Raw genomic sequence first — 19,693 nt, forward strand, 5'->3', positions numbered from 1 at the left:
TACTCTTTAACTAGAGTAAACCCCCGACACATATAGCAAAATCGCTTTGTTTAAAATATCGCTTTATTCGAAGTGTTGCTTGTTACTGCGTTACTATGACTACCTTGGCCTCACTTCTTTTTAACAATATACTACTTACAATGAAGTCAATTTCCTGTCCAGATTACTTTGTTAGAATGCGGGTTTGTTGTACAATACTTTCAAGATGGCAAGAAAATTTGAGCTCTTAAAGCAAAAAGAGGAAAACCGGCCCTCTCACCTCTGGAGCATTTGGCGACAGGAGGTACACTTCCATGCGGTGCTCGCCAGACTTGAGCGCCCTTCCCAGCTTGATGACGAGCTGCGCACAGACCACAAGCTGTGAGGGACACAATGGCCCACTTGGGCTTGGTACCATCCCGAACTGGGAACCATGATGCGACCAGTTTGACCGTGCCCGCAGTGTGCGCCTGACCTCTGCCGGCACGATCTTTCATATGCTGACTAGCGTCGACTAAGACATTCAAATTATGGGCTTTAACGTCTCAAAGCTACTCTGGGGCTACTGCGAGAGATGCCGTAATAAGGGGGGGTGGGGAAGGGAGGCCCTGGATTAATTCTGGCTGCCCTCAGTTTTAACATGGCAAGCTGGGCGAGTTGGTGATTGAACATGTTCCTATGGGTGGGCAGCGCAACCCGGACGTAAGACGAGAGGAAGGACACAATACGTCTCGTTTTCCATCCAGGTTGCGCTACCCATTCATAGGAACATGCCCTCAGTTGTCAAAAGCGCACTTAAATGTAAGTGCATGAGAGCTTTTGCATTCTGCCCCCTAGCAGGTATGGCACTATGCAAGATATTCCACTAACTCCTTTATTGCGATACATGGCATGCTTTGACAAGTGTCCTCACCTTGGTGTCTTCTGCGTAAGAGGCAAGGTTGTCCGACAGCTTGGTGCACTCGAATTCCTGGTTGTTGGAGTACACCCGGAACACCTGCGTTATGCAAGGAGCGACGACCAATGTCAGGGCCAGTTCTGGAAACCAATGCAACTCAGCCTGCATGCTACATGGTAGTGGCTCATTACACAGGTATCAAATGATTAGTAGGTTACTGAACAAATCTATAAAGGTTAGCCATTCCAGAATGTGCTAAGAGGAACAAAAAAATCTGAGTGCATTAAGTTTGGCTGTCAAAAAGACAGCCCATGTCAGTATCACATCTTACAGACTAGGATGACATACGCACAGACTTTGCTTGTGCCTATGTCTCTGGCATTTCTCAAGTGTCTGGCAATAGCCAAGTCAATTCCCAAGCCTAGAAATTTATGTCTCTAAAAATTCCCAAATCTCTGGCTACTCCCAAGTCACTGCTACTCTAAGTCTTTTGCTTCACAAGTCTATGGCTACTCCTGTTACTTTATCTATTTTTATGCAAGGTTTGGCCATTCTTCCCAATGGTGTTAGTTAAACCTCGATATAACGAACTTCAATATAACGAAATCCTCAATATAATGAAGTAGTTAACTTTTCATCACCTCTTGTTCATAGATCATGTATTTAGAACTTCAATATAACAAAGTGCGTTTCTATGCGATTTCTATGTAACGAAATTTCACTGCCGTCGCAAAGGAATGCCGAGACAATAAATGGAAAGTTTTGCAGATGCAGATGTTCAAATGATCGCATTACAAGCGGCTGCTTGTAAACGCACCTCTCAAATTCCCCGCTGTGTGACAAGAGCGACAAATAAAGTGGAGCCATATCATGTTCCACATAAAGTCCAAATGCGATAAGATCCTATTGCCCCAGTGCACTGTGTGCCTTAGGTGCTAGTGAAAGTGTGCGTGGTTGAGACAAGACGGTGGGCTTCATGAGTGATGCCTTCTCGTGCGAGCAAAGGGAAAGAGAGGGAGGGGAGCTAGCTCGCAGTAATGCGATCAAGCATGTGTGAGGGGCGGGGGGTAAGTTGGCGCACATCTCGGCCCTGGGTGTGAACGACTAAGCACAGGTGAGCGCATACGCAGCCGCGCACCCTGCTTTAGAGGTAGCCTGTCGTATGTGCAAAGAGTGGGCGTGCCAAGACGGCATGGCACCATGTAAACTGTCTTCCCGTGCGTTTAGTATTGGAGGTTGCGTAATCTCGAGTTTCGGTGGCCCATTGGAGCGAGAGGCAGATGAAGCATATGCTCCCCACTGCCCAGCACTTTTCCCGATAGCGTCGTCTCAGTGCGGGCGATGCTACCAGCCACGGGGGCGGAGTGCATGCGAAAGCGTGGCTGGCTTCGCTTAATTCGTACCGCAGATGTTCAGACCTCCTGATGCGTAACACGCGAGAATGCTTAGTTAAGATACGACGACATAGCTAAGTGCTACCAGCTAGGCAGGCGGATATTGCCCCCACCTCACCCCAAATTGAAAGGTCGCCAGGCAGTCGTGTGGCGACAACTGCAGACACACACCTTCCCCAGTCCGGTACAATTGCGGCACATTTTCACTGGCGCAATACTCGAGTGCTCCTTGCAAGTTATGTCAGGCAACTGGAGCGATGCTCTCGCACACGATGTGGGAGTGTTCTGTTACAGCAGCTAAAATGGCAGAAGCTCCGCAGGCTCTTACGTCGCAGTGGGCCGCCGCTCTGCACAGCTCCAACCTCAAGACAAGAGAGCAGTTTAGCAGGCCCCAGAAGCGACGACAAGGCAAGGCCTCGAAGGTACCTCAGGGGAGACCTGAGCCTGGGCCGTTAAACTTTGCTTGATTTTGTATAAAGTTGTTTCCATCCATGTGAAGACATCGTAAACGTGGCATGAAACTGCCATGATTCTTCGTTGACTCCCAAATTTATCAAAATGAATTGTTTTCTCATTCAAATTAGCTTTTGCTATTCAAATTTTTCGATAATTCGGAAAACTCTGCGGCCTTTTTTCGTTTAACAAAAATCGATCGGCGACTGTATTTATTTGCATAAAAGGTCGAATTTCAATACAATCAAATTTTAATATACCCAAGCAAATTGCAGATTTTACCGACTTCGTTACATAGAGGTTTAACTGTATGTAAGTGGTCTCTATTGGGCTGTTTCCAGAGCCACAGCATGGCTATCAATAAAGAATAGTTCATCTTGGAGGTGAATTTTCACTAAGCCATAACACTTTCCATGTCGACTGACCTTGAACTGGCTGGAATCGATGCCGACGTAGGTCTCCAGTTCTTTTTTAAGGGCCCCGAATGTGATGCGCTTGTCCACGTAGACACGAAGCCCTGCATAGACAGATCAACTACGGTTGGCATAGAAACTTGACACACAACCATCTTCAGTTCATGTTGAATGGCATTATTTCCAATGAAAGCAGTAGAGTCGTCGTGGCAAAAAGAAGAGGAGGACGCCTTAACTGCAGAAAATTCTGATCATTTCAAAGTGATGCAGCGCCCTAACTCAAGCCTATACCTCATTCTCACAGCTTTAAGGGTCCTGCAACATGCCTGATAAAGCATGATGCGGCAATTTCGCAAATTTCATGCAACGGACAGGAACTCTGTGTCAGCCACTAGGCTCGCTGATGAAAAATCTAGTGTGATACAGGTACTGTACTGTGAAGAAAACTGACATTGCATTTTAGAGCTATTTGAATTATTCATGGCAGCCACACGGAGAGTCTTGCAACCATGGAAACAATGCCATCAACATGCTGAGCACACGGCATGCCAAATTCCATCTTGCAGAAGCTGCTGTAATGATACGAATGACGCCATCAAAAAGGTAAGCAGGCTTGACAACCATGGCATGCCAACTTATACTACCTAACGTCTACGCCTGCTGCTATTGGCCACTACAGTTCTATGTCATGGGAGTGTGAAATAAAGTCGAGGGTAACTCTTATTTTGCTCATATTTCGAAGTTTCCTTGACCGATAACTTGGCTTCATGTGTGTTAATCATCATAAATCTTTTTGCTATAGCTTCATTGACATGCTGAGAATACCGTATTTACTTGCATAATGATCGCACTTTTCTGTAAAAAAATGGAAAAATTCAGGGGTGCGATCATTACGTGGGCTAAATTTGCCGTGAAAGAAAAAGAAAAAAACATTTTTTTTTTCATCCCGCTTTTGCTGCGGGATGACAACAGGTCAACAAACAGGCGGCTGCCGTTGAACAGTGCAGGACACCAAAACAAAAATGGCGGCTGGCGGCTGCGCCAAATGCAATTTTTTTTTCTTTTCATGAGTGCATTATGTGTATTGAAAGTTTCTTCTGTATCAGTAATAAATAATATCGTAAATATCAGCAAGCTTGCGACAATAACGTAGCCACGTCCACTTTGAGGGGACAGAAACAGAGGCGGGCGTGCTGCAGAAACTGCGGCATTCGTCTTCACTACTAGCCTAATACGGCACGTTTCCGCCAAGGGTGGGCGAATATCTTAGCTGTGTTACAAGCGTCAGCGTATGAATAGGGTACACTGCTAACCTATCAGTGTAAACGTGGCCACTATCGTTGTCGCTCGCGATTTGTTGCGTGCCCTAGAGTGCAGACGAAAAGAATCGAAAAGCGCATTTTCTGTTGTTCTTGAACAAAACCATTATGAAGCCTACAAATAATAAAGCCAAGGTAAGTTTGGTAGTAGTTTTCTTTTTTTTCATGGAAGTGCAGAAAGTGATGAAAGGAATGAAATGGAGCATCTGCTTAAAGGGATACAGAATAAAAATCGAAGAATATAGAGAAAGCCCCACAATTTCTTTCCTAAGACACGATTGCTATAGTATATAGTCATTATTCGGGTTACTTTTGACAGAATAAAAATAGAAGAATATAGAGAAAGCCCCACAATTTCTTTCCTAAGACACGATTGCTATATAGTATATAGTCATTATTCGGGTTACTTTTGAGCGGATGGCTTTACTTTTGACTCTCTATGAGAGGCCACCGCGTCCCTCGCAAAGCGCTCCCGACAACAAGCCGGCGGATCTGACGTCACACCTACCCTCAGCAGCCGCGGAGCGAGCTGGCCGGCTGCGCAGTTTTGTTTTCCTCGCGCTGCGCAGTGCAAAATGCAAAGTTCTAGTGAGAGCGATAGCATGAGCGGAACTTATGACTCCGACTTGGATGAGCGGCCTACTGAACGACCACGAACGATAAAGGCGTATGCCTACGATCCGTCCGCGTCGTCAAGCGAAATTGACGACGACCCACTGCAGCAGTCCCCCTCCGCGGTGCCGAGAGAGTCTGGACCAGCAAAGTGGTGTTTACACTGTGCATTCCATGTACACTCGTTCGCCTCGAGAGATCAGGGGCGGCATCATAGGTGGAAACCAGATATAAACGCGGTTCCTGCGGCTCGGATCGCAAGCTCGTACCTGTCACGAATGAGTTAGCGAGACGAGAGGCGCACGCCTCATTGACAGTGTTGCATCCGTGGCGGTGCGCCCAGCGTGATTCGCTCACGCAAACGCTTTGCCATGTTTGGCTTCAACAGAGCGAGGACGCTTATGCCTCAGGCTATGCAATGTCAGGCGACGTAAGGAATTTCCTCTGCGTTCGGCGCAAGGCGGCTTGCTCCGCCCGCTTGGATGGGTAGCTGCTAGCACGTAAAACATGAAAGCCACTAATGCAGAATACAGGTGCCGTGAGTACACGCTGTACAAAAAAAAAAAAAACGTAGAAATCGTTGAAGATATTGACGCGTGTAGACCTCCCTGTACCTACGCCATCGGAGCAGGTGTGGCCGGCAGCGTGAGCATAACAGTCGGCTGCCGACTCTCGCGCGGCAGGTGCTTGATGCGCGCAAGTAGCTGTTTTGAGAATAGATGCGATTAAGCAACAGGTGAAGATTGAAGCCAGGCACGTGCAGTGACTGAAATGCGCCTCTGTAAGCAGGGAGCGTCTTGTTATTCACAGAGTGAACAAGTACATGCGCAGCGGTTTCAGCGTCCCGTTGTTTCATCGTAGCCGAGCACTCTTTCGCTTGGTGTACACGAGATTGCGCTACCAGTCTCATGTCGGCGAATTTTTTTTCTTTTTTTTTTTTGTCAGCCGTCGCTTCAGACGATGCGGATTTCGATTCATTCTGGCAGAATTGGCCAAACATCTGGCTCAGAACGTCGTGCAAACGACAAATTACGGTCAAACGGCACCTGTGCGCAAAACTACAGCGTGAACAAGTACGCGAGAAAAAGACTACCGCTGCCTGCCGTTTTCACATGCGCACAGCAGACCCTCGGCATTTTGTTGCGTTGACACGGCTGCTCCACACATCAAACCACAAATCCACGAGATGAAAGACGAGGTTTTCGAACAGCTCACACGAGGAAGCGGTACGAATAGAACGGTCGAACAAAGAAAGCGTGTTGCTGCAAACGTCAACTCGCCCCTTCGTGCGCTCAGTGTGGACGATCTATCGCAACGGCCCTCGAGGTGGGTAAGCGTGACGTGATGTCCGGTTTTGCCAGAGCTTTCGGAGGAGGCCGGTAGGTGCTGCGATTTGAGAAATATTCACTAAAATAATTACTTTTCGCTCATTTCTCTTCAGAAAGAGTGTTGTTTTGGTCGCTCTCGGTGCGACAGCTATCACTGGAGACAGAAATCTCGGCAACAAATTTTTTATTCACTATCCCTTTAAAGAATGTTTGGTGCGTGCAGAAAGCTTGGTACGTCTTCAAGAGTCGTTCGCGTAGCATTCGACAGATGGTAAGCACGATCATCATTAGCTAGACTTGGCACACGACATATCGCTGCGACAAGTTCGGGTTGCGATCATTACACGGAAAGGAAAAAAAAATTGAATTTCGATGGCAAAATTCAGGGGTGCGATCATTATGCGAATGCGATCATTGTGCGAGTAAATACGGTAATCTAGAGCAAAAATGACGGGTCAACCATGATTCCTTACGCCGCGGGAAGCTTGCTCTGGCAAATGTAATGTGCGGGTTGCAAGCAAATGTTGGTTCGTTCTGCGTGCAAAGATGGTGGATCTCCATGCAACACTCCTCCCTGTGGGACTCGTGCAGCAGATTTAAGGTAAGCGAGCTGGTGTCCCTGTCTACCCTACTGCACGAGCCCGACTATGTGTGTTGGCAACTTACCGCGGCCATTATCTTCCCTGTCCGTGTACGGCCATGCACGGAAGTAGCGTCGCGGTTCCTCTTTCGCAGCCGCTGCCTCAACTTGGGACTGCTGCTGTGACAAAAGGAATAAGTGTGCAGTGTTACCACACCACCGAAAACATCTGCTGTGAATACAACATGTAACAACTGATGGCTTAAACAGCCGCCTTCAATGATGGGTGACACTGCCTATGACATGCATTAGATTCTTTAATTCTGGGGTTTTATGTGCCGAAACCACGATATGATTATGAGGCACATCGTAATTAATTCTGACCACCTGGGACTTTAACGTGCCCTCAATGCATGGGACATGGGCGTTTTTGCATTTTGCCCCCATCAAAATGCAGCTGTGGCTGTGATTGACCCTGTGACCTTGGGCTTAGCAGTGCCACACCAAAGCCACTATGCCACCACAGCGGTTGTTTCACATGCACAAACAAACGTCTATTAACCTCGTCTGAGGGCATGATTGTAGCTATTAAGCTTTTACGGTCAGAACTTTTTAAACGCAGTGGAGATCTTGTATGTGCATCTCAGCGACAAAAGTTGGGGAAAAATAAAGAAAAGTTCCCGCTGGGGTTTCTGGCAATGAATTGAAGGTTTCTTTTTATGAACTGCTTCGGAAGAACCACACGCTGCTTGCACCTTAATTCACAATCGTAATGGCGAGCAATATGGCCAATGTTTACTTGAAGGGCATATTTTTGTCCTCTAAGGCATGCGATATACATGAGACAGCAGGTTGCAAAAAAATAAAACACAGAGGCCTAACCTTAGCAATGATGCGGCGGATACACTGGTGTAATTTTAGGGAGAGCCATACGTAGCTGCAGCACAAAGTTGACAGATTATGTAACTACAAATAGGTTGATACTGAGATTTCTGAAAATAGTTTAGTTTTTCTTTATGATATTTCCAGCAAAACATCGATTCCTGAAGAAATTACTGCACCACAAAGGGCTATTAAAAATTGACAGAGGCAAAATCTGAGAGATCTTGGGCTAGAGGAGATGGAAAGAGGGATAGAATGCACAAAGATGGAATCTGCACGAACATCCACTTTGAGGTGCCTTTGCTGCTGCATTATTCAGTTGACTACAAAGTAAAAAAGAGCCACTCACCGCAGTGTCACCACAGGCAAAGGCGTTGGCCTCTTCCGAGACACCAGCACCATCGCCAATAGGTGCCGCAGCAGCGGTGGGCGCAGTGGCAGATGTGCTCCCACTAGGTTCAAGCATGCTCCGCTTGATCTGGTCCGTCATCTCTACAAAGTTGCAGAAGACCAGCCAGTTAGAATGTGAAGGCAGAAGTATGATTCATGCAGACGACGGCACATCCAGATGCTAAGGATGAAAATCTGCGTCAAGATGCTTAACCTTTTCCGTGCCATTTTCTTGTTTTTCATAAAACTACCCAAATTTCCCCAATCTTTTGTTAACTGATTTATTATGAACAGCTGTTGTTATAGGTTGTGTCGAAATCGACTTCCCATGTGGTGGATGCACACAACCGACTAAATCCGTCTTTTCTGCGGCGGACGGCGCATCATGTGACTACGCGTTACGGATTCATGCTGTCCGGGCATTGTCTGCGACCCCCACGGACGGAAAATGTCGAGCTATTTTCGCATCCGGATTCTGGGGGTCGAATGCTGTGGATTTAGCCTAGCATGCTCTACAGTCTGACAACAAGCGTGGCTTTGGGATCTTTCTGAAACAGCTTCATCGCTGTTGACAGCATTCGTGCCTGTTTGCGCGTGCAACTCGCGCAAGAGCGACTGCAATGAACTTGAGCGATGAGGCAACTTTCTTCTTGCATCTCATGGAGCAGCTCCCCGCGTTGTAGGACATGACTCTCACCGATTACGTGGACACGAGAGCGAGAGAAACGATTTGGCAGCAACTGAACAAGCTGCTCTCTTGTCACTCAAAGCAACCTCCGGTATGCCTCAATGTCACTGACCAACAGCTCTCGATACAAGTGGTTTTGCATACCGAGATGCTTGTTGGCAATATAGTCCTTTTGCCAACAAGACCTCTTTCGATGAAACAAGTACTCATCATCCAATTTGGACAAAACAACAGCCACTGCGGCCAACCGTCATTTCCTTTCGATCTCCATCTTTATTCAGAGTAAAAAACACGTACGACAAAGTCTTTATTACACCGATGGTGCCATCTAGAACGAGTAGAAACAAGCAAACATTTGTAACTTAAGGCCATTGAGATCTGCCCAGGCTCCGCAACATCTTCGAGGCTATGTTCAGCCAATACAGCCACTCTAAGCCTACATGCCAAGAATCTGGGTATGGCTTTCGGAAACGGTGCCCACTCATCACAAATACTTTGCTGTTGAAGCTTCTGGACACAAATTTAAACCAAGTACTACAAGCCTCCGTATGAAAGTTACGGGCCACACAGTGGACGACGACGACTTGACAGGTTCGAGGCAGACGGCAGTCGATTCGGGCGGCGCTGTCATCTTTATTTTTCCGCCGAGGTCGTCTGCTTACTCCGTCTGTCGTCTGAATGTGCTTTGCAGCCAGACGGGCTGTGGAATAAGTGTCCGCGGAACAGATTTTTGCAGAGCCGTCCGTCGTGTGGATCCACCAATAGGGTGGCACCACGGATTTAAAATGCGGATCATAAAGGCTATGCTTTTGCTGGTTGAATGCGGCAGAAGCGAATGTGGCACCTGCCTGTTGCAATTACAGAAGTCAATTTGTTATTTTCTGTAGTCCTTCACTGTCAATATTAAAAAAAAAATGTTTTTGAATTGCAGGCAGGCAAGGCCACAAAGTCTATATGAAGCTCAACATTTCTTGGAACAAAACTCAAGTGGTTTTGTAAAGAAAGTAAAGAATAAAAGAATTGCTAAAGGACCCATCTCACGTTGACTGTCGACGGTAATGAGTCAGCAATGAATCAATATCGCGACAAAACTTATTGCCATCGTCGAAACAAGTTATGTATGAGGAGTGTACTGCAGCGGGACTTCTCTTTCGCACTTCCTTTTAAGAATACCCGCCGCTATCTAGCGCTGCGGTTTGCAAAGTCTGTGCGTAGCCTTAGAAACTCACGGCCCTTCGGTGCATGCGAACTCTCAGAAATGCGTCATGTGACAACCGGGGTCCTCTCTCGCACTTCTTTCAAGATACGCTGCACCGTCTAACGGCACTACTGAGAAGACAGCGCATGGCCTCAGACTAGAAACGTGGCGCGCTGGTGCGCCACCAGTGCCACCCTTGCCACCACGTGCCACCCACTCAGTGGCACATACTGAGTGTCCCAAGTTGGCGAGAGGTTCATTGAAGGGCGGTGCATACCCAGTGCATTCATGGCATGGCTCGCCAAAGCGTGGGCGTGAAAGGCATTCATTGAAAAGGGGCACGTGTACGCTGCATTTATGGCACAGCCTGCTAATGTGCCGGGTTGCTGTCCTTGAGGAACCCTTGCGACTTGGGTACGATTCCGCCCAGCGTCGGAGAAATTTAGCAGACCTTTTTCGTTATTGTGGAACGGCACGTCCCCATTGGCACACACCGAGTAACCAAGCTGTCATCAAAGACATTCATTGAAGTGCGGCAGACACCTACTGGCACATACCCAGAGACCTGAGTTGGCCATCAAAGAGGTTCATTGGTGACCAGCACAGACTGAGTGGAAGGCATCTGGTACGGTAAAACTTGGTTAATACGTAGTTGGCAGGAAACCTGAATCAGGTACGCATTAAACAATGTACTAATAAACCAACAATGGCAGATAAGCGGCTATAGACTTACTGGCAAAAGAAACCCCGTTAATTCTCACTCGAATACACACGCAGACAACTTCTTGTGAGCAGGCAGTAAAAAGTCGGATTTTCACTTGCCGCTGTGGCAGACTTGCAGGGACTACGGCATCCTCAAACTCTGCGAGGCTGCGAGCCAGTTTCTCCATTATGCCCCATTTCTCTGCGAATGCCCACATGACGGTCGACACACTAGCTGTGTCGGATATGGAAGGGTCATCATCAAAGAGTTTCGAATTATTCTCGTCATGCAAGTGTCTCATCAATAAAACTAACCCTTGACTTGCCTAACTTAGAGTTACGTCGTAAATACTTTTGCCTATGCCTTTTTCACAAGATTTATTACTCTAACAAAACACTTAAGGATGAACTAATCTCCCCGCCATCATACATATTGTCACGCACGGATCATTGTTTTAAGGTTGAAGTTTCAACTTGTCGCACCAACGTTTATTTTGATTCCTTTCTACCAAGAACGACGAATGAGTGGAACCGCCTCCCTGCCTCCATCACTGCCATTTCTGACGCCACAAACTTCAAGAATATTGTTAACGAATTTATTTGTAATAATAACCACTCCTCTCTGTAATGCCCCCGGGCCTTGAGAGTATGACAATAAATGAGTCAGGGTCATCATCACCATAACGACGAAGTTGAAGCGCTAGAAGCTATGGGAGCAGGAAACACATGACTGCTACCATGTTTTGATGTCACTACGGGTGGTGACTGCAGTCCGGGAAAGGTCTATGCACCGCAATTTCACTATGGTCTGCGCAAACAACCTTTTGGCAATCCCACGCTTGTACGTGCCGAAGAATGAAGTAAATAGTACACACGAAGTGTTTGGCACGGCGTAAGTGACTAAATCTTGGTGGTCAACCAATACCTTAGGTTCCATGGCAACAGGGCGGGGGACTCATTGTGACTATGTTTGAACCAGAATTACTTATTAAGCGGGTACATATTAACAAGATTTCACTGTATTCCAAGTCAGTGTCAAAGAGTTTCTTTGAATAGCGACCCACAGAGTCCCGCATCTACAGTGACCTATGTTGGCGTGGATGAGGTTCGTTGAAGAGTGGCACCTATGTGCAAACTAATCAGTGAACCGAAGTTCCAAAGGTTGCTTTAGAATCCCGTTTCCTCAGTATAGCTGCCCGATATGCTCCCCATTCAACCACTGGCTACCCAGTGACCCAGGCAGGCGGGAAAACTGTTATGTACAAACATAACAGATGTATGCATATAAACATACATAGATATCTGAATACAGTCAACGACCGATTTTTCGGACCCTCTAGGGAACGTAAAAACGTCCGAAAATTCAGCCAGTCCGAAAAAATGAATGCATGCAAAAAAACACACCCTTTTTATTTTTTTCTCAGATCTAGAGGTAAAGGGCAAAGTAACAGGCTTCCGAAACCCTGCCACAGCATCAGTGAAGTGGCTATAAAAAGAGGCGTTCCAAAACTCTGTATGCAGCCGACTGCCGGTTTATTATGTACATGTGCATCGTCGGGCAGCCAGTGTTATTGCTGCAGTGGCTTGAAGAACTTGTTGATTGTTGTTTTGACGGCGTTCTGGTTGCATGCGATCAATTCGCCTCGATCTGAGCAAGGGTCATGTCAGCACTGTACACCGATGAAAGAGTCAACAGTGCTCGCGTCAATTCGGCACTTGTAGGTGGCGCAGGCATTGGCTCCTCATTTTCAACATCGGAGTCTTCTGAATCCCCCACAACCCGACGGACTATTTCCTCATCAGTCAGTTCAGCGCGGAAGTCGAGCTCGTTGTCAGCGTCAACAAACTGTTCAAAAGTTATTTTCGTGGGTATGGAAACCCCAGCAGAGCGGAGGTCGTTGATCACGTCGTCCGACGGTACTGCTTTCCGCGCTTCGATGCCATCGGCGAGGACGACGAAGACGGAGTGGGCGCCTTCGAAAGCAAGCGAAATCCTCAAGTTGCGAATAGTGGAGTTCGCTGACGAGCGTCGAAGCACCTAGGCCTAGCGTCGCAGAGCACACCTGACACAACAGACAACCACACACCACGCTAGCCAAAATGTGGCCTGCGCAAACAAACAAACAAAATGGCGCCGCTCCGGAAACTCCACCGGAGGCGGAAATGCGGCGATGAACATAGCCAGCGTGGCCAGACCAAACTGGTGTGTGACGACTAGATTCGGCCAGTTGTGGTTCAAAGTGGTGATATGCTTCGGCTGCAAGTGGATTTCCTTCTCAAGGGCGCTGCGCGAGGAGCCAAAAGACCTTCCGTCCCTCAAAAAGTCCGGAAAATTGGACGGCGGGGGGTTCGAGCGTCCGAAACTTCAGATGACTGATTTTTCGGACTTCAAGAATTCGGACATGCTCGATTATTCGGTCTGCTTTACGGCACCGCCATTCTCCCCGTAGACCATAATGTATAACAACTGCCGAAAGTTCGGACACCTTGCAACCTCTCGTCTGATTTTTCGGACACTCCTTAAGCCAACTCTATCGAGAGCACCATGCACCGACTGACCGGTGCATGGTTTGACTTGCTGAACGCCATTTTTGTTTTGAACAGAGCCTCCTTGCTGCCCCATGAAGTGGCGCTACTGCAAATCCCCGCTCATCATCATCGTTTCTGCCTGGTTCGATAGAGCGGCTACAGCAGTTTCGGTTTCAGCTTAGTAAGCCGTGTCAAGACAATTTAGCAGCTGATTTGCTTCTTTCTTTGTGCATGACGCTGCGAGTACGCCGCGTTTTTTGTTTGCGTGACTGGTGTCGGCGTGGTGGTGCTTGCTTTGAGTGGTGTGTCGAGGTTGCAGCGATCCAACGTGGCATACAACAACACCGCGTCAAGCATTTAATGGTGCTGACAGTGCCTGCGCAGACTGCGCTGGGGAATGCCGGCAAGCGGGTGCCGGGAGGCCTAGGATTTGATGCCTTCCGATGTGTTCCCTACTGACGCCGAAAATGTTCTGCCGAGACCTGCGTAGTGGTTGCATTGCGTTTATGGACACCGACCCATTTGACAGTTTCACAGGTGCTGACACTGCTGTACTGACATGCGCAGAACTCGAAGACTGCGAACTCATTCGTCAGGTTTCTGCTGCACTGCCGGTCGATGACTCCGAGTCGGAAGATGACGCACCATGTGCTACGCTGCCGTCGCATGCGGAGCGTGTACAAGCAGTTATTGTGCTTTCAGCCACCTATAATGACCGTACGACCTTCTCTGAGATTCAGGCTTATCTGATTGCACGTAAACGGAACAGCTTGCAACGGCGCATTCACCATTTCTTCAAGCCTACTGCAGAGCCCGAATAAGTGAGTGGAAATAAAGGATTTATTTTTTTCTTAATCTGCTTTTTCAGACATTTCCGCAGTCCCCGTGAGGTCGAATAAATGGTTGGCAACTGTACATAGCCCACAAAAATGCGTAATATACCTTAAGAATGCTATACATTAAACCTTGCGACGAGAAACGTAAGACATTTTTAAACAACTCACCAACAGAAGGCACAAACTTGGGCAGACGTTCGTCGCCCGAACAGCAGCCGTTGTCGTCCGCGGCGAGGTCGGGCGAGTTGTTACGCGGCGATATGTCATCGCCGACGAGGGTCCGCTCGCTGTCTGTGAGACTAGAATCCTCGGAGTGGTCGCCGCCTGCGCCATGGCAGCCCGAGGAGGACGAATCGCAGAGGTCGCTGTCATAGCCGTCCGACAGGGCCGTGTTGGACGTCTGCGTCTGCTGCGTAGACTTCGCTGCACCTGCACGTGCAGCAACATGCTGGAACTGAGCATCTTGCAAGTGCAAGGCCGTGCTACAGAGAATGGCAAATGCCCTACCCTTCCACTGGCAATAAACTCACTTATTTCACGACAGAAGTAGCTTGCAGTCCTTACTAACTTAGTTATTTTGCTTGAATTGAAAAAAAATTTAATTGCTATCAAATGTGCATACTTCGAGAATGAAACAAGTCAATTTAGGGCTAACTAATATGAGTATCTGCGTTTCTGCCATTTCAAATTTGTGTTACATTGGCATAATTTTGGCCCTTATGCATAGATCAGTTCCTAGCACTGTTTGAGGTCAGGCGCTTAGCGAGGTGACATTGAACTCTGAAGTAATTTTGCTCGTTCGGTTCTTAAAATTTCCCTGTCGCATTTCAAGTGTACAGTACAGTAGAACCTCGCTCATACGATCTGGAAAAAAAAAAATGCGACAAAAAACATACTAACCTGGAAAACGTACGATCTGAAGTCACTAAAAATTTGGCAAACTCGAGTATAGTTGACATCTACATAATCGGTGCACTGTAGCCCGAGATGACACATGCTGAGCTAGTGGGGCAGGAGTGGCTCAAGACACGTATCGTTTTTCTAGTTTTGGCCACATTATGTACACCCGTTAGCAGAAGTATACGGACCAGGGACTGCGTGATAAAACTCATTTGTGCCTCTGTCTGCAAATGCAACTTGAAATTAAAGATTAAGGACTGCAGCACACACTTGGCATTACAGATTTTCTAGTGCACTCATCAGCTTCCGTTCATGTGCATTAATTACGAAGAAATGACGTTTTCTTCGCCGACCCGGTGGTCTGCACGCTTTTGCTCGTGGCTGTACATCTGAGTGTACATGTATTATGTAAAAGGGAGTCTCGCTCACCTGTGCCGCCCTCGTCTTCCACGTTGCTGTACCTCTGATCGCACTCGCTGCTGGAAGACATGTGCTGCTTTTCCAGTAACACTGCACACAGACGAAAGATACGGATTCACACCTGTGCACTACACTTAAATTACACTAACTCGTTTAAGATTTTTTTCGTGTTCAGTCAAGCATAGGGATGATGCCAGGCCCCCCCCCCCCCCATGCTAGCACGCTCCTATCTACATACAAATTGGACTGTACTGTACAATAGCCATAAAAGTGTGCGCGCTTGCAACTGCGCTATGCCTGTTTGAAGCCGTGCTATGTCGCTGAAACGAGTGCAAGCAATTTTCTCGCAAAACAATGCGAGCCTACATTTCACTGATGCCTCACGGATTGTTAAGTTTAAGACGAGCACTTATTTTACCCTGGCGTCTTTTAAATCTAATTTTGAAGTGTTCAAATTTAAACCTATGCCGCATGCATCACTTAGTTTGAGAGTATGAAGAAGCATCATCTTGAATTGCTCTAATATTAAGCTCTTCGCTTAAATCGTATCTTAAATGTAAATCTTGAATTGTTCGAATTTAAACCCATAGTGATAGTGCACCATAGTAGAGTGGTAGGCCTTGCACCGACTTAGTATTGTGCACGGTGACATGAACACAAGTGGACACACAAAAGCCCTAACTTCAGCAAAGACTTTATGAGGCAGTCCTTCAAGACAGCCTTTAAAGGCTTTTATAGAGGCTTTGCACAGTTTGTCAATGCAGGTGACTGCAGCCACATTTACTTGAAGGATCAGAGCGGCCCCAGCATGGCGACCTTTCTGACCAGTGGCAAGATGGTGTTCTAAGCAGGGTACTTTGACCTCACCGCTCAGTCTGGGCACGCTAAGGTGTTCCAAAATCAGAAATTGGAGTAGAGCTATGCACGGGCTCGGGCCGGGCCCGGGCCAGGCATTCTATGTCTCGGATGGACCGGTCGGGCTCCCCGATCTCGACGCGTCGCCTTATTGCAGGTCGGGCCGGGCCCGGGCCGGGCCTTAAGCCGGCCTAAGGCCGAGCCAGGTCGGGCCGGTCGAACTCGGGCTGCTTTAGCATCGGGCTGGACCGGGCCGCCTGTGGTAGTGTAGGGCCCGGGCCGGGCGCGGGCTCAGAATTGCGGCCCATTCACAGCTCTAAATTGGAGGTCTTCCTTGATGGCGCTGTAGCTTATAGCAGCACCACCACGGTTTTATTCGAGGCAATCCTGTAATACAGCCTCTGTTGAAGTTAACACTTGCTTGTGTCCACTTCCTTGGCCTTGCCTGCTGTTGCTCCTAAACAATCCTAAGCATGCCTTACATAAAAAAACAAATGTTAACACCAGTCTAGTACTGACCTTTCTCTTCTGGTGGCAGTTGGACGTTGATGACGACGGTGTTGACCTGCCGATCGATAATCTCGAAGAACCGAGACTCACGGAAGGGCCGGCTTGCATCCTCCTCGTTGAGAAATTCTATGTACACCTGCGTTTCACCCAGACGCTGACAATTAATAGGCACAGGCAAGCACAGAGGTACATGTCAGCCACGGCTAAACAACAGTTGTCTACATGGACAGAGCAAGACTGCCAGGAAATAGCAACTCAGTGTTGCAACAGCAAAAGCCATATATGCGGAGCTGAGCATTGATAACATGCGTGGACTGTGGGCGTGTGCCTCGTGTTAAAAATTTGCCATGTGTTGTCAAAATAGGAGCGACGAGTATGCATGAATCTTCCAGCGAAACTAATGGTTCATATTCAACAAAAAATTGTGCAAAGGTAGGATTTCGTGGTGGGTCTGGCTTTATACCAGATCTGTGTGGATCGCTTGCTTCCTTCATGCAATAAATCCAAAGTGTGCGTTGTCTGCGGTGACACCACTAAAGAAGTTGCACTTTCGTCCATAATGTGAAGCAGTGATGTGACAGCTGGTGCAATATTATTCACAGTAAGTCTTGCAGTGTTTTGTGTGGTGTTGGAGTAAACTGCTGCAGATGAGCCTAAGTGATGTTTATTTGGGAAGAAAATTATTCAGTGATGACTCACTTAAATCTACCCCACTCAGCTAACTCCCCATAGTGGCTATGAGCCACATTTAGAGGGAAACAACCAACCAACTAATCGACCACAGTCACTGACCGATAATTTGGACTCGACGGGGACTGCCTAAATGCACGCATAATTGGGAGTCCAAAATACCAGATTCGTCCAACATTAAGTGACATCATTCCGCTAACGGCCAAGAAGGGTGTGCTGTATTCTCGGATCATCACTTTCAGAGATACAGTAAAAGCTTGTGAATTCACATTTCCTGGGACCGAAAAACGTGTCCGAATTAAGCGAATTTTCAAAACCAAACTAGTGTTTGCCACAACCACTGTGGTCGAAACCGCGGTTGCTATTGCTGCGATCAAGGATGGCAACTACACACTTATAAAAGCTCACGGCCAACGCGGTGTTATAAAGGCAAGAACAAAGGCATTAAAGACGTGTGTCATGGTGTCACTACAGATAGATGAAAGTGCAGTCAATGCATGCCCTGAATTATCATAGGCACCAGCATGACCAATGACCATGCCAGCAACGTCTCGAAACAAAAATATTGCTCTTTCTGCTGGACTCGGTGGCCATACTAGCACACGATGATGCAGTTGCAGTCCGAATTGCCACATAATGTGCTGTAATGGCATCCGAAATTTCGGCTGTCCTTATACATTAAGTTCCTGGGGCTAGTGGTGGTAATGAGGGGCTATGCAAATAATCAAGCACGTCCGAATTATCGTTTGACCGTACTCCTTCACTCTGTGTTCAAGACTACTGTAACCAGAGACAGACTTCACATGGGAAACATCGAGGAGGGGAGGCAGGGGGGGGGGTCTCACTGCACAATGGAATCACTGCAGTTTTTTTTCCTTTGGCTTGCCAAAGTGGGCTGCAGGTTGTTGCAACAGCCCACACATGCATACAAACAGGCATGACAGCTGGAGTGTCCTTATAATTCATTTCATCACGAATTACGAAGCACTGTTATTAAGCATGTTGTGAGGTTATTCCCAGGTGCCGCAGACTGTCTTGAAGGAAAGCGAAGACAGTACAAAAATCCTTTTCACATTTTCTAGCGAATGCTTGCAATTAAACAGTAATTAAATTTCAACTTAGTGTAACATCAATAATGCCAAATATTTTTCATAAAAACAGGAATTACCAGCCCAGAGCACATGTAAAATTTTATTAGCTGCAGGCATAAAAGAGAGTGAAATACTACTACTTTACCATTGGTGATGGAACGCAGCACGTTGAACGTTCTGTTAAACATGATAAGTGCCAATAATAAAGAACTCATGTGCAGCCAGTACTCTGCAGTCTGAAGTGAGCTGGATTAATACTGGGCATAAGCAGAGGGTTCATCTCACTTGCGGCTCAGTTTCCGTGGTTACCTGCCTTGCCGCTGCTTGCCAGAACTGGCAAAACGAATTCGCGTCGTCCAAACACATGATGACACCCTGACTAAAGGGGCACAGTACCTGTGACCTCGGCGCATGAAAGACGCAGACAGGAAACAACGACAATGCACTGCATCGAACTAGAACTAGCCCAAAAGCCTACGACTGAAGGGGGTCATTGCTAACGCAACTAAAGCAACTTACCGTATTACTCTTGCCAAAGCCCTCCGACTTCAGCATACGTCCAGATGCAGTGAGCAGCTCAAGGCTGTTGTGGTAGTTCTCCAGCACCATCCGCATGTTGCTTGAGGGCAGGCCAAGTTGCTGCACGCAAGAATGGCTCGGTCGAGTGCGGTCACACACTAATCTCGAACACTGCCGTGCCTTCAAAGTACAGCGCGGAAGAAGACTGGCAATAAACTAAGAAAACGGACGCACGAAGCACTGTATTCAATTCATTTTCTTCGCATTTATCACAAGAGCGCGGCTGCTTTGTCTGTCCATGTTATAAATTTACGCCTGTCTTTTTCCCCGCTCTACCTCAAAAGCCTGTATTAGCACGTTAAACCTGCACTCTGCTGCACCGATGTGTAATAGAGTGCCTGGTGGAAAAGCAACCAGCCAGGGTCACCAATGCTTGCAATTTAGTACCGTATTTACTCGTGTAAAACCCACATTTTTTAAAATTTCTTGCAAGCCTGCCTCGTGTAA

At 47.4% G+C, this 19,693-nt stretch overlaps 1 protein-coding gene across 2 annotated transcripts in view; it reads right to left on the reverse strand.

Annotated features, from left to right (window-relative positions):
- Positions 1-19,693, reverse strand: part of LOC126544655 (ubiquitin carboxyl-terminal hydrolase 47-like) — an 86,733-nt gene that overhangs the window by 20,448 nt on the left and 46,592 nt on the right. Inside the window, exons 18-26 of one of the 2 annotated variants that reach the window (XM_055077793.1) lie at positions 19,187-19,306; positions 16,896-17,022; positions 15,531-15,611; positions 14,370-14,630; positions 8,208-8,350; positions 7,063-7,153; positions 3,150-3,241; positions 893-976; positions 260-340 (exon numbers count right to left, since the gene is read on the reverse strand). In XM_055077793.1, the coding sequence (XP_054933768.1) occupies positions 260-340; positions 893-976; positions 3,150-3,241; positions 7,063-7,153; positions 8,208-8,350; positions 14,370-14,630; positions 15,531-15,611; positions 16,896-17,022; positions 19,187-19,306 (1,080 nt within the window). Of the gene's footprint in view, positions 1-259; positions 341-892; positions 977-3,149; positions 3,242-7,062; positions 7,157-8,207; positions 8,351-14,369; positions 14,631-15,530; positions 15,612-16,895; positions 17,023-19,186; positions 19,307-19,693 lie in introns of both variants that reach the window. The other variant, XM_050192101.2, reaches the window with a different exon arrangement.

The sequence above is a fragment of the Dermacentor andersoni genome, chromosome 10, assembly GCF_023375885.2.
Source record: "Dermacentor andersoni chromosome 10, qqDerAnde1_hic_scaffold, whole genome shotgun sequence".
In the NCBI taxonomy this organism is placed as follows: domain Eukaryota; kingdom Metazoa; phylum Arthropoda; class Arachnida; order Ixodida; family Ixodidae; genus Dermacentor; species Dermacentor andersoni.